This window comes from Myotis daubentonii, chromosome 3 (assembly GCF_963259705.1).
Source record: "Myotis daubentonii chromosome 3, mMyoDau2.1, whole genome shotgun sequence".
NCBI lineage: Eukaryota > Metazoa > Chordata > Mammalia > Chiroptera > Vespertilionidae > Myotis > Myotis daubentonii.
In genome coordinates this window covers 209688572-209703823 of record NC_081842.1, presented here as the reverse complement: position 1 = coordinate 209703823, position 15252 = coordinate 209688572, and the positions used below count along the sequence as shown (strand labels likewise).

The following is a 15252-nucleotide window of genomic DNA, read 5'->3' as shown; positions in this document are numbered from 1 at the left end:
GGTGGTTATGTGGGTGTGCAGCATGTCAAATTCCACTGAGGTGTTCACTTGAGATTTGTGCGTCTTGCTGTTAATCAGACCTATCAAAAGTAGCAAAATCGTCCTGACAATGATAGCATCCCCCCTGTATTGAGTGACACATTAGCCCTGTGCATCCATTCTCTCCAGGCCTGGGAGGGAGGCATCTGGATTCTGCCTCATGGATAAAAAGACAGAAGCTTGCCCTAGCTGGTTTTGCTTAGTGGATAGAGCATTGGCCTGCGGACTGAAGGGTCCAAGGTTCGATTCCGGTCAAGGGCACATGCCTGGGTTGTGGGCTCAGTCTCCAGTAGGGGGTGTGCAGGAGGCAGCCGATCAATGATTCTTTCTCATCATTGATGTTTCTATCTCTCTCCCTCTCCTTTCCTCTCTGAAATCAAGTATATATATATATATATATATATATATATATATATATATATATATATATATAGCAAGATTCCAACTTGGTTTCATGGCCTGACACAAGCCCTTTCCTATCAGAACGGCAGCTGGTCTGGTCTGGGGTGGGGCTTGCACATAGTAGGTGCACCATTGTTTTCTAAGTTGAGCTAGGCGTATCCAGTTGTTGCATTGTCCACTCTCTAGGCCCTGGTGACAAGCTGACCCAGACATGGTTGGTACCACCTTTGCCTCGAGGCTGCCTCTCTGCCTTGGGCCCTGGAGGATGGGAACACAATGCCCCCTGCTCACCCCGCCCCAGCCCACTTGCTCCCCAACCCCTGACCCCTCCACTCAGTAAGATGTCTACAATCTCTCCCTTGGCCTCCGGCAGGAAGAAGTCAGATGGGGAGCGAATCAGGCCCCGATCGCCTCCGGGTGACAAGCAGGCACTCTATAACCAACAACTGTAATAGGCTGATGTTTATCTTGCACGATGGGTGCGTTTAATAAAGCATTAATATGAAGACCAGATTGCTTTTCCTGCCAAGCAGGCAGAGCGAGATTAGCCAGGAGGGAGGCGCGTGCCCTCCCCGGGGAGGAGGGAGCCGGAAGACTCTCTTTGTGAGCTGGGACTCCTTTGCTTTGCAGAACAAATGCATCTGCCAGGGGTGACCGGAAAAGGACTGCCTCCTAGGATTTGCCTATCCCAAGAGCAGAGCGGGTCCCGGAGGGCAGGAAGGATGCTCCGGCGGAGAGAGCTGATCCCCTGTGACGATGGGGAGGTTTGGGGGGAAGTCAGGTGCGAGGCACCCCTGGGGTAACAGAGGGAGAGCTTTCAGCCACCTGCACTCCCAGCTTCAGAAGGAGGTCCTGATGCGTGGGGACTCTCTCTGTCTCCTGCGCCTCTGCTCTCTCTGCTGCAGGGTTTCTTAACCTTGGCACTGCTGGCCATTGGGGCTGGACGCTTCTTGGCTGTCAGAGGCATCCTCTGCATAGTAGGATGTTTAGCAGCAACCCTGGTCTGAACCCAACAGATGCAGTAGCGTCCCCCACCACCAGTTGTGACCACCAAAAATGTCTCCAGATGTTGCCAAAGGCCCCCATGGTGGGGGTGGGGGGTGGGATTGCCCCTGGCTGGGCCCACTCTGCCTTGATTGGGCTATTTGGAACGGCTGCTTGAATGCAGATGCATGCAGAGTGCACTGGACCGGTGAGGCTGCTGTGCTGGTAACTGAACTGTGGGCTTGACGAGTCTGGATTCAGAGATTTCCTTCTGCAAGATGAGCCCGTTCCCTGATCCGTTGGGGCTGGGGAGAGGGGGGGGGGGGGACACACGCTACCACTCGAGTTTATTTAAAACTGACGCAGATCCAGAGCACGAAGCCATGCTTCCTTCAGACCATCTCTTAAATGAGTAGCCGGAGGGAGACATAACTGTCACTGAGCAAATTCCCTTTGCAAATATCCAGGCCCTTTGGTGCCAACATGAGAAAATCCAGTCTTGTGTGTGTTGCCTTTTGGGGAGAGAAAAATAAAAGACCCAAAAAATTAAGGATTCCTTTATTGTGCCTTGAGCTTCAGAGCTCAGCAATTAATTCCTCCATGCTAACGGACCCTGTGTTTACGAGGCATTATTATTTCATGGAGGCCCATTTTAAATGGCCATTTTTTTCATTAAGCCGCCTCGTTTTACTGATGAAGGCCAGTTTATAACCTCACTTAGACTGTGTTCCTTGAGTCATAACTATTTTTCTTTTAAAATATTTCTTAATAACCTACCATCCATATTTTAAATGTTATCCCAAGTCAGAGAAGCCTTTCCGTTGCTCAGGAGTCTGTCCTCATGATTCTGAGTCATGTCCAAGGACTCGGGGCTGCCAGGCCCTCTGTGCACCCCGATTTAAAAGCCCCCAGAGGAAACCAAGCCTCGGGGACTGACTTCTCAGCCTGACCCATTGATGTATTTTGTTGACTATTTTTTATTCGTCTGTTCATTCGCTTTTTTTCTTTCACCAAGAACCTAGTGAGCACAGAGCAGGGGCTGGGACAAGCAGGAGGACACGAGGGTCTAGATGGAGAAGTGATTGGCAGCCACATCAGTCTCCTGCAGGGATCTATGCCCTCTACCCTGTTGTCAACCCAGGACATGCTGCTGCCTAAGGAAGTTCTTCCCTTACAGACACCTCAGGGGAACGCACTGCTGAACAAGTCCTCCCTTCTCTGGCCTCAGCGTCTCCCACCCATAAAATGGGGTGAAAATGCCCCACCCTGGCTCTCCAGGGAATTGGGGGAGCATCGGGTATCTACAAAGGACCATAGAACAGCCTTCTCAAAGCTTGTTATTAATAGTATAACCACATCATTATCAATAATGAAACACAAATTAATAATAAATAAACAAACTAATGATAAATAATACATATGTCAGGAATAATACATTCATACAACAAGGCCTTTGAGCATCGATGGCCCCTGACAGAGGAGGATCCGATTGGCTGTCTGGAGATCACACAGGGGTATATTCCGGAAGGGCCTGGGAGACCAGGGCAGGGGAGGGACCCCCGAAAGTGGCAGGCATGTCTCCAGGCAAATGCTGCAAAGTGTTTGAGGTCCCTGGTGGCCCAGAGCTGAGCTGGCCTGCTGCTGGGGGAGGTGAGGACCAAAGTGAGGGTGGGGCATCCCCCTCTAGATAATTTCTCCTGGCGCAGATATTGGGTGGCAAATTCATAGCCCAATAACATCTGAATGGATGTTATGGCCAATGTTAGGCCAGATAGCTGAAGAAGTTAGTCACCCATGGATTCATGCATTCATTCAACATGCCTTCGATGCCAGCGGTGTGGCCAGAGCAGGCTAAGCGCTGACAGCAGTTACTGAGACAGACTTTTGCCCTCTAGCAGCTCGCAGTCCACAGTGATAGCAAAAAAGGGTGTCACCGGGGCTATGGCAGATGCCAGGAGAGGGACACAGCCCAGGATTGGGTGCTGGGTATGGAGCAGGCATTAGAAGAGGCCCTTAGATAAACGATGGCTAAGCTAAGACTTGAAGGGTTTATCAAAGCTGGGAGTGGGCGTCAGGCGAGTCAAGTGATGGTAGATGTTCCAGACAGAAGGAAGGCAGGTACACAGACCCAGCAGCCAGACGAGCCAGGCATATTTGGAGAGCTCAGGGGGGCTGAGGCTGGGAAAAAGGCAGAGAGACAAGAGAGGAGCTGAGGAGGAGCAGGCATGAGTGTGAGAGGAAGGGGTCTGGACTTCGTCCCAAAGGCAGTGGGAAGACGGAGAAGGATTTGGCCCGGGACAGCCATCAGTGCCCGGGACTGCAGTGTGATCCCATTCGCCCAGGGCTCCTGCTCACGAAGCCCTGCCTCTGTCTCGTGCAGTGTTCCGGTGTGGGTTCGTTCATTCATTTATTCATACAGATGCACACCAGGTCCCTGACTTTAAGAAGCCCCCAGTCCAAGGGCGGAGACACACAGAAAGAAGCATATGTGATATTACAATGTGATGCGGACAGGCTGTGATTGAGATGTTTACACGGGGCTGTGAGCTCAGAAGAGGGAGCATCAGACTCATATAAATCAAGGACCGGGTGACTGTGGCTTTGAACCTGAAAGGACGTGTGGAAATTTCCGTAGGTGAACTCAGAGGAGGAAGACAGTCTGGGAAGAGGAAATGGCACAGAGCCTGGCAGGGCTGGTGGGTGGATTCCAAGGTGGCACAAACGCACCCTGAGACGGGCGAGGTGGAGAGGCCTCTTGGCAAGATCACTGGGGCCCAGTTGGCCATGACCGAGTCTGAACTCAATCCTGAATTGGAAGGCAATGGGCCGGGAAAATGAATGGCATGAACCAGAGAGGGGGCGTCATTGTATTGACGCTTGAGAAATATCGTGGAGACACCGGTGTGGTGGGCGCATTGGAGGGGCAAGGCTGGAGGCTGGACACCAGCGAGGTGGCCGTGCAGGGTCCTGGGGGAGGATTGTCAGGGCCCGGGCCCAAGCCCAAGCAGGATCGGTGTGGGGCAGGGCCGATTTCCTCTGTTGGACAGGGTCTCCTGCCTGGCCCCACGAGGGGCCCCTGGATACTCCACAGTGGCACCAACACTGGTCCAAGCAGATGTTGTCAGAGAGGAGGATCAGAAGGCACCTGGGGTCAGGGGAGGCCCTGGAGCTGCCTGGGCCAAGGCCCACAGGGAGGGGGTGCTTCTGAGAGGGCCTCTGGGGAACGCCACCCACTCTGACGACAGGGAGGTCTAGGGACGGGGCGGGATTAATTTGTTCCTGTTTCAACACCTACTCCAATCCAGGCGCTGTCCCAGGCACGTGGGTCACATGGCAAATGGAAGCAGTTCTTGGCCTCGTGCGGCAGTGAGTGTGCGCCGAGCACACCTCTGCAGGCGATCTCAGTGTCCTACCGGGCAGGGAGGGAGGGTTTGGGGGACTGATAGTCTAGGGCAGCGGTTCTCAACCTGTGGGTCGCGACCCTTTCACAGGGGTCGCCTGAGACCATCCTGCATATCAGATATTTACATGACGATTCATAACAGTAGCAACATTACAGTTATGAAGTAGCAACGAAAATAATTTTATGGTCGGGTCACAACATGAGGAACTGAATTTAAAGGGCCAGAAGGTTGAGAACCACTGACCTAGGGAGTGAGGGAGAGCTTCTTGAGGAAGTGAGACTTCCATGAGTCCTTGAAGGATGAGCAAGAGTTGCCCGAGCAGAGTGAGGGCTTGGGGCAGAGGGGACAGCGAGAGGGTTCGGGGGAGGAAGGGGAGGACACGGCAGGACTTGGATGGGGCCTAGGAGCTGAGAGGGGCCAGCGACACCAGAACCCTGGACGTGGCTGGGTCACCCCGAGAGGATCCTCGACTTTTTCTGTGGAGCCCCCGGAGGCTCTGAGGGCCGGAGAAGGCCAGGAGTGAGCATCTTAGAGAAAGAAGCCACTGTGGCTGCTGGAGGAGGAGGAGGGGCGGGCACGGATGGAAGCAGAAAATCCAAGACAAATCCTGATCTTGCAACGCCCTTCCTTAACCTCTGCCATCGTCTGCTGACTAGCCCTGAACACACAGGCGCCAGGAGGAGGTCAGCACTCACTCCCACAGCCCCTAAGGCTGGTCCAGGGAGGCGTGGCTACCCTCATGATTGACGTAGGTGGAGAGGTGTGAGTGAGTTACCAGGGCCACCCATGGCCGGGGTGGGGTTAGAACTAGGGTGACCAAGCTGCTTCAGTTTGCCACCCTGGTCTCAGAAAATCCCTTGGTCCTGGGCACACTGAGACACCCGGTCACCTTAATATAATTTACGTCTCTTTTCAGCGTACTCCCCCCATGGAAACCCTCATGAACTCCTGTCCACCCACGGGCCAGGCATGAGTCCAACCTCTGCAAGCATCCCCTCTGAGCTGGGAAAGGGGAGGGGCAGCGCTGGGATGTTGCAAGTCGGTTTCCGGACAGAGGAGCTATTTGTCATCACCTCATGGGGAGGGCGCCGGTTCCTAAATATTGTCTGCGATTTTGCTAAATGTGTCTTAACGGGAGCCGTATAAACGCTGTCGGAGATAGAGGGGAGAGTGATGGCCGCCTTCGGGATAATGAACCCCTTAGTTAGGATGAATCCGTGCCACTCCTGATGCCGCGCTGCGATACCACGGGTGGGGGGCGGGGGGCTTACGCATCGAGGCTGGCTGGTGGCACAGCCGGTGCTGGAAAAGACAGAGCCCGTCTCTAGCTGGTGGCTGAGTAGTTGGCAGACACTTCTCGGAGAAATGGCGGGGAGGCGTACCGGACACGAAGGTGGCGAGATCTGGGCGCAGTGAACAGTGGACATGGGACTGATTGGAGCGGGAAGGCCCCAACAATCCAGCTCATCCCTCATTTCACAGATGAGGAAACTGAGGCCCAGAGAGAGGGACGACCTGCCCGAGGTCCCAGAGCTGGTCGCAGCTGAGACCAGAACTCATGTCCTACGTGGCCTCAGCCTGTTGCGTGACTCTCCTCCCAGTGATCGCTGGCGGTGGTGGGATGAGACTGGCTTCCGGGTTGGGCAGATCTGGGTTCAAATCCTGAGCTTGCCGCTTATATCGCAGCCATAGAGCAAGGCGCTCTGAGGCTCTGAACCGCACTTCCTCCTGCGACCGAGGAATATCCCCAGGGTGGCGCGAGGATGGAGGACGCACACGGGAGAAGGCGCGAAACGCAGCACTTATCTAACTCCGCTTTCAACACTATTGGGTATGGAACTCGCGTTGCAGAAGGCAAGGCAGATGTGCAAACTGCCGTGTGGCATGCACAGCGATCCTACCATCGTGCAAGGCGGGCACGGCTGTTGTGAGAGCCGATGAGAAGCTCGAGTGAAAGTGCTGGGAAAGCTGGAAGGTTCCGTCCCCGCACCAGGAAGGCGGCTCTCATCCTTAGTGCCCAGGCCTCCTCCTTGCTCTGCAGCCTGGAGCCGCTCCTCAGTCCCAGGGGCCAAGAGGAGGAGGAGCCTCGGCCAGGAATGGCTCACCCCGTCCTCCACCCTCTGTGGCTCTCAGTAGGGGACCTCAGGAGCCAGAGGCACAGTGACTTCCGCCTCAGCTTGGAGAGGTGTTTCCTGATGTTTGTTCCAAAGGGCTCTAGCAGGACCAGGACGAGGGGCTGGCCAGCGGGACTCAGGGTCCTCCTTTAATTCTGCATCGTGGGCATCTCGCTTGCCTCACCCTCATCCTGGCCCTGGTTGTCATCCCACAAAGATGCTCGGTCAAAGATGGGCTCCAGAGTGTACCAGGGCACGAAGACCTTTCCTACCAGGGCCCACGTGTGGAGTCACAGAGCACGCTGAGCACACTGCAGCCTCAGGGCCTTTGCACGTGTGCTGGGCTCTGTCTGGAATGCTCTCCCCCTGGATCCCCAAGTGCTCACGCCTTCCTTTATTCTGGCCTCTTCAGATCACCTGGTCCAGAGCAGCCCCTCCCCCGGGCCCTCTGCCGCTCTACCCTGATGTACACGCACCCTCCTGGCATGTTTGCGGGTGTTTGTTTGTTTGCTCATTGTCTCCTCTGCTGGAACGTCAGCTCCATGAGGGCCTGTTCTCGCTGCTGTGTCCCCAGGGGCTAGCACAATGCCTGATAACGAACAGAGTCTCAATAACGTTTCTTTCACGAATGAAGGCCAGACGGGAAGGAGGAAAGAGTCTTGAAGGGAAAGAGCATGTCTAATTTTGTATCACCCCACATCTCCCACACTTGGTTGTGGATCAGAGAATCTCGTTGCTGAAACTCCCACTAGATGTTCCTTCCTTTCTACACACTCTGGAAAATGCTGTCTTATGGAGTCAGAGCCACCACACTCATGCACCCACTTCGAATCCTCCCTCTGGTGCTCAGGGACCCCTGTCTCCGTTGTGCAGGGGGCTGCTCTCTGCTCCTGGCCTGGCATGCCCCCGAGAGTTCCCACCTCCTTCTGGTGGGAGGGGCCCTTCTCTGGTCTTGAGCTAGTCAGCCATCCGGACTGATGATGCTCAACTAACTCTTAGCTGTAGCGTCACAGGTGAGACCCTAGGGGAGGGCAGCCCCACTGGACAGGTGAGCCAGGGGGTCAGCCCCAGGACGGGAATCCGGATGGGATCAGGTCCTGGTCTCCCAGCGGCACACCCCTCCTCCCCAGGGTTGAGCGTGACATGTTTGCCACCCCTTTCCTCCTCCCCCATCGTTAGCAAGCCTGTGCATAGCATGGTGGTCATGAAGGAGGAGAAGGTCCGGGTTCGAGTTCCAGCTCTGCGACTAGGGCTGTGTGATCTGGGTAGGTGCCTTGGCCTCTCTGCTTTCCCGGTGGAAAGTGAGAATAATACCTGTACCTCTCTCCTAGGGGGGTCATGGCAATTGCATGAGTGAGTGTGCATGAAGTGCGTAGCCCAGGGTCTGGCTCAGAGCGGGTGCCATGGGATTGCGAGCCTTTCCTGGGACTTGGCTTGCCCCAGAACCCTCCCTCTCGCTGGGTCCATCCCCCTGAGGGCAGGCTCTTGGTCAGGGTTTGGGATCCTGGCAGGGCCTGGGGACTTCCCTGATTGCTCAAGCTGGGCAGGTCCCCTCTCCCCTCTCATAGTCCCCCACCTTCACCCTACCATCACACCCCCTGAGTGTGAACCTGTGTCCCCACTGCATTCCTGGAGGGTGGCAGATGCCGGAGCCTCCTGCTTCCCAGGTCCGGTCCAGCGCCTGTGCAGAGCAGGTGGGAGCAACCACTGTGGCCGAATGAAGGAGGAGAGGAGGAGGCAGAAGGCCGGCCCCTCTGACCTCCGTTCTTTCAGACCCATGGCCCTGGGGCTCCCTGTGCGCCGACTTAGGCGTAAGTTAGAGGCTGCCCAGTGATGAGCCCCGCATCCTCCCCGCTCCCCCTGGGCCTCGGCACCTGAAGCCTTGGGCCTGGAGGTGGAGTCTGACTTCAGCGTCCACATTGATCCTCCCAGGTCGATGTCTGTGTTTCACCCTGGAGTGTTGTAGCCATTACACTCCAGGCAGCGGTCAGGCCCTGGGCTCGATCTGCTCAGGTCGCCTGCACAATTGAAACCCCCGAGCCCATCCCGGCTGGTTTTCTCATTAAGACGATTGGACTGGATCGATCCATTAGGTCGATGGCTGGACATCAGCCGGTGGGAAGCCAATCGGATGAGCCTGGATGATAAACCCAAGAAGGAGGCCCCCCGCCGAGCTGGAGGGGCACCCAGCCCTCATGGATGGGGCTCAGGGAGGCAGGGGGCGTCAGAGGCCTTAAGGCTGGACTTGGTGTGGAGGCAGCTCTGTTCCCCTGGGCACGGCACCAGGTGAGAGTTCCTGGGACGCCCGGGACAGCTGTGGGCGAGAAGTAACATCTGGAGCTCGCAGAAGTTTGAAAGTTCTTCCCAGGCACTCAGCCCATAGTCCCCTTCCACGACGTCACCATCCCCAGGGCCAGGGTTGGGACCGCCTCTCCCCTTGGTGGGCAGGGTGCGTGCAATGCGAGATTCGGGGTGCAGGAAGCAAACAGCAGTCCCCGGGGCTGTCCGTCCTTTCACCAGGGGTAATTGGGTTGCAAGGCTGGGAATGGGGGGATCTGGCACCCAGGACACCATATCCTGATGTGGGTTTCGCGGGACCCTGGCTGCATGGGATGCTGATGGCGTTCGGGGAATGGCTACGGGACCCATAGTCAGATAGGTTTGGCAACGTGAGATGAAATGCCTTTGAGCACGCTCACTTCCTGCGCGGCCCAGCAGGCTGACACACATCCGTGGCTCTCTCAAAGGGGGTGGGGGTGAGTGTTTGACCACAGTAGGGTTTCCCAGGGTGCCAGCAGGCACTGCTTTCACAGAGAACTCATCCCAAGAAGAAGTGTTAGGATTGGAGGGAGCCACCAGAGCCAAGGAAATTCCCAGAAAGGGGACGCCAATGAGAAGGAAGAGGGTGATGGCTCATTCTGGCTCAGTTACCCATCACTGAGACCACAGAGAACAGCGCCCCCACAGAGGTGCTGGCCGGCCTTCTCCACCACCCGCCCCGGTCAGCCCGCCCTCCTGATCGGCTCGTGTCCTTAACTCCTCATTCTCCTTTTTCCCCATAGGCTACTTGACTGTCAACATTGAGCCTCTCCCACCCGTGGTGGCTGGTGATGCCGTGACCTTGAAGTGTAACTTCAAGACAGATGGTCGCATGCGTGAAATCGTGTGGTACCGGGTAAGTCGCCGCCACTGTCCCCTTTACTCCTCTGGCCAGAGCTAAGGGTGGGGTCCCCAGAGCCCATCTGGAGACCCTCCCAGGCTGGACTATGCCCTCAGCCCTCAGCCCTCAGGCAGCCCCGAGCTGTCCTGTGCCCTCTGCCAGGTGGGGACCCTCTGCCGAAACCCTGCTCCAAGACTGCTTTGCTCCCGTCTTTCTTCTGCTCTCAGGTCTGTCTTGTCTGGTCCCTTTGTGGCCCTGATGCCGCTATGCCCGGGAAACGGCACAAGCACCCAGGACACTGCACGTGGGCCCTGGTGCAGAGGGACCTCCATGGGGTGCTGACGGGTGGAAGTTCGGGCAGGAGGCTTTGGGTGCTGTTTTTGGCGGGGGAGAGAGAGGAACAGGACAGCTTCCTGCCTTCCTAAAAACCAAACTACAGAGCTGGGTTGCCTTCCAATCCACCCCGTAGAGGACTAGTCCTGGTGGCTGGCACCCTAAGTCTAGGTCGGAGAAGAGGTGTCGCTAGAGATGTGAAGAGGCCCACCGGCCAGGGCCCTGGTGATGGCAACAGGAGGGCCAGCTTGTGGTCTTGGGCACATGTGTTGGTCTTTTCGGGCACGGATGGAACCTTCCTGTGTCTGCCCAGGGCATCCCAGATGGGAGGCGTTGACATCCTCTCGCAATGAACGTCGGGTTTGCCCAGAGCGAGGCCCCGCCATCTCAGGAACAGGGTTGGAGGAGGACTCCCCTTCCATGATCTAAAACAGAGGCTGGCCAGTTGTTTTTTTTTTTTCAGTGGGGCCCAGAGAGCAAATATTTTCCTCTCCGGTGACCATATGGTCCCTGTCGCCGTGACTGAGCCCTGCTGCCGGGTGTGAGGACGGCGACAGACAGCGTGTCGAGGGAAGGGCGTGGCCGGTTCCCATAAACGTTACTCGTGGGGGCCGCAGCTTGAATTTCACGCCATTTTCATGTGTCACAAAGCATTCCCCTTTTTTATCCTTTTCAACCATTGAAAACGATTTCCGAAGACATTCTGGGTGGAAGGCCACAGGCTGCAGGCGGGACTGGTCCCATTTTGCCATCGTTTGCCAGCCCCTGGTGTGAAGTAACACTTCCCGAACCTCCGTAAGCTGCGCCGCCCTCTCCTCCAATATGACCAAGGATGACAGTCACATGGAGCTGCTGTCCATGGCGTGGATGGAGCTCGGGGAGAGAGTGGAGCGGGGTGGGGAGTGGGGGTGGGGGAGGGGGAAAGGGGTGGGCACATCTTGGTGATCAGGCATCTGAAACTGGTTCCTTTGTTCCTCCGAGTTCTGTCCACACCCACGGCGCAGTCCACACCATTCGTGGCCGTGACTCAGAGCCGCTCCCCTCCATTTCCTTCCTGCTCCCGGTCCTGTCTTGCTTTGAAGCACCCTACCCTAGCGCTTCCTTCTTGCATGTTTCGGTCTTTGATTCATCACTGGTTGGCGACGGTTATTTTGTCGGCTGTGACCCGGGTTCCTTTGAACCAAAATTGTGGTTCTCCATCTTCACATTGTAGCCCGTCGCCCTGACCGGTAGATTCACCTCCAGGACCCTCCACCTGGGCAGCCGGGTCCCCCGGGTGTGACGCTGACTTCGGGGGGCCCTGGCGTTAGCTGAGGGCACCACCCTAGATAGGTCGGCGGACCTAGAGAGAGTCAAGGCATATGTTAGATAGTGCCACGAACTGCAAGGCTCAGAGGCGTGTTTACATGATACAGGAACTGCTTGGCTGACACGCTGTGAGCATCTCATTAGCACCTGGCAGAAGCACTGGGATGAATTAACGCCAGCTCCTCGCTGCTGACGATGGGGCCGTCTCTCCCTCCGCCACCCGGAGGTGGGATCTGAGTGAGGGGCAGAGAGAACTATGGACACCCAATGGGAACAGTTAATGGGGGTGGAGGTGGGAGGGAGCGTGGAGACAGGGAAATACCAGCGGGCACCTCGCTGCCTGCCCAGCCCTCGGAGCCAGTGTCCTCACTCTTGTTTGAAATCACTGTCACCATCACAGTGGTGACCATCTCTCTAGGGAGGTTGCTGCCAGGGAGGGAGGATGCCGGTGCCAGGCCCAGGCCCAGGGATAGGAAACCGGGAGCCGGCCTCCCCGTGGCTCAACTCTGTGTTCTCTGAGGCTGGGGGATGGGGCTGGGCAGGAGGAAAATGCCCAGTTTCCAGTGCAGACACTTTCCCTTCCCTTCTCCACCCCCAACACGGGGCACCCCGGCCCACCCCATCCCCGCCACAGCCTCATCTCCCTCCACCCTAGCCCGTGATCACGTAGACTGCTTTAAGAATCTCTTACGGTGTCAAGCCCTGCATATCAGGCTATGGTAGGCTGCACTAATTAATTTATTTCATTTCACATCCTTTGACGGAGGGCCTTTGGAGGTGGGGTGGGGGGGGTGCAGATGTATGCAAATCGCATGCAAATTGCCCACTGGATCAAAATGCCTGGGTCCTTTTGATTCTGTAGCTGGACTGAGGTAGCAGCTCAGCTGACTTGGGACTCTCCTTGGGACCAGGCGAGCGCCGCATGCCCTGTCTGTGATGGTAAGGATGGAGGTGGAGGATGGGGGGAAGCCACAGGGAAATGGCTCCAGGCTGCCAGCTCCCTCTGCCTGCTGCCACTCTGGCCTTCCCTCGCAGGTGGCCTCTTTTCCCGAGGAGCCGACTGAATGGAGAGAGATAAGAGGCTACCAAGATGGGGGCACCAGGAGCCACGGCTGGGCAGGGCTTCTGGAGGGAGTAGGAGAAGCCCCAGCCTCCTTCCCCAGCCAGACCCCCCACCAGCACGCCTCACCCCCCAGCTCCCCCACCCAACCAGGAGCTGCCGAGCCAGTGTTGTTTGTTTTCTGTACATGTGTTTGCCTCCCCAGCTTCCTCTCCTCCTCCTCCGTGAATGAGCTTACAGAGCCCGGCTTGGAAGGAAATGAATAGATTACACAGGCCCGGCCAGGGCTGAGTCTCCAATCCCTTTAGGAGGCAAAAGCAGGGCATTGTGGTGAGGCCACCCCTGCCCGCTCAGCCCCGTGGGCATGGAATGGCCCAAAACATGCGTAAAGCCCAGCAGCCTCTCCTCTGGCCCTGAGGACATTGTTTTAGGAATGGGGCCCTCCTGAGCTTTCAGAAACGCAGTGAGTGGAGCGGAATCTTTGGGCAAAGTGAGGGAGCTGATGACATTGTCTGGAGCAAAAGGGATCGCCTCCTTGGGGTTAACGAGACCGCTGGCCGAACATTTGGGAAGGTCTTGCCTTGTGGGCCCCTTGGGAGTGGGGTGGGGTGGGGGGCAAGGAGAATAGGAGGAGGTAGCCAGGGTCTGCACCTCGGACACTTTGCCCCACAACCTGGCCAATGTGTAGAAGATGCCAACGCTGTGGACTGACTCAAGGACGTGCACATGGTCAGAGCCCCTGGGTCTGTGCTGTTCAGTGAGGTAGCCACTAGTCACACGTGGGTATTTAAGTTTAAATTGAATTAAGTCAGATTAAGTTTAAAGTGTTTTTCCTCGGTCAGACCAGCCACATTTCAAGAGCTCACTAGCCACGCGTCATCAATGGCCCCCATATGGGACAGAGCAGCTGTATGTAGAACATTTCCATCCGCACAGAAAGTTCTACTGGGCAGCTTGCTGTAGATATTTGAAATATTTTTCTGTGGTCTCTGGTATATACTGTGCTTTCCTATTAAAGAAATAACTGTGGATGTTCATTGAACCAGCGTCCCAGGAAAACTCACGCTAAAGTGAATCTCAGAGAAATGAACTGTGTGTGTTTTGTAACCTGCCATCATTAGATTGTGGGGCATGGGGCTGGGTGGGAAGACGGATCATCTTCTCAGAAGACTTCTTTGAAAAGGTAGAGCTGTCGAGAGAGTTGTCAGGCCCTTAAAGTTCTGGGTATCTTCGTTGTCTATCAAAGCCCCGTTCAACGGAAGGATGCTTCCCAGCCCTTCTCACCCTCTCCTGATGCTTTCTCCCCTGTTCAGGGGTTCCTCCCCGAGTTTTGATTCTCTCGGGCTCTGTCTTCACAGCTCAGCCACATAACTCTCCTTTTCCCTTAGAGCAGGGGTTCTCAACCTGTGGGTCGCGACCCCTTTGGGGGTCGAACGACCCTTTCACAGGGGTCGCCTAAGACCATTGGAAAACACATATAAAATTACATACTGTTTTTGTGATTAATCACTATGCTTTAATTATGTTCAATTTGTAACAATGAAAATACATCCTGCATATCAGATATTTACATTACAATTCATAACAGTAGCAACATGACAGTTATGAAGTAGCAACGAAAATAATGTTATGGTTGGGTCACAACATGAGGAACTGTATTAAAGGGTCGCGGCATGAGGAAGGTTGAGAACCACTGCCCTAGAACAACAGAGTGGCTAATAGAGTAGAGGTGCAATTCCATTTATGGCCAGTAGGAGTCTCTCGGTTAACAACCAAACTACCTTAGTGTTAAAGTCAGGACTTGGTTCTAGAAAATGAATGATAAATAACATCCTTTACTTAATCTTCCCTACTCACTTACACCTGTAATTGGAGTTTATTTGGGAATGCTTCTAATACTAATATGCGTGGCTAGCATTTGAGCCTCTCCTATGTGCCATGCATACATACCTACATTTCATTTTACTGTTGGCATTGTGAGGTAGGGATTATTGTTAAGCCTTTTTTTCAGATGAAGAAACTGAGACCTTTCAAAGAAACTATATCAGCTCATGTTGCTGCCCCTGACTTCTACAGAAAGTTCTAGATACTCCCTACTCCATAATTCTTCTCTGTGGCTCTACACTCCATCATCAAAACACTGGTGTGCCCACTGAGCATCTCGAGCACAAGGGCCAGCTGCATCCTACTAGGCATGCCTAGTAGTTGCCTCAGGAAGTCTTCGTTAGGTGAACAAATGGTAGAGCTGTAACTATAAATGCATGTGCACGTTTGACCGACCACACCAGGTCCCCACTTGTGTTTCCGGTGGCCATATGTATACAACTGATAGCATCATTCTGCTTGGGGCTGAGTGTGAGTCTTGGAGTACTCGGGGATTTGTGGAATGTGGATAAAAGGAACGTTCCTTATCGGGGAACACTGGCTAAACTCATTTAGTTGGAGGTC

At 55.2% G+C, this 15252-nt stretch overlaps 1 protein-coding gene across 1 annotated transcript in view; it reads left to right on the top strand.

The window, feature by feature from the left end:
* Window positions 1-15252, top strand: part of IGSF21 (immunoglobin superfamily member 21) — a 212655-nt gene that overhangs the window by 80147 nt on the left and 117256 nt on the right. Inside the window, exon 2 of the mRNA XM_059691028.1 lies at window positions 10006-10118. Within this exon, the coding sequence (XP_059547011.1) occupies window positions 10006-10118 (113 nt within the window). The remainder of the gene's footprint in view (window positions 1-10005; window positions 10119-15252) is intronic.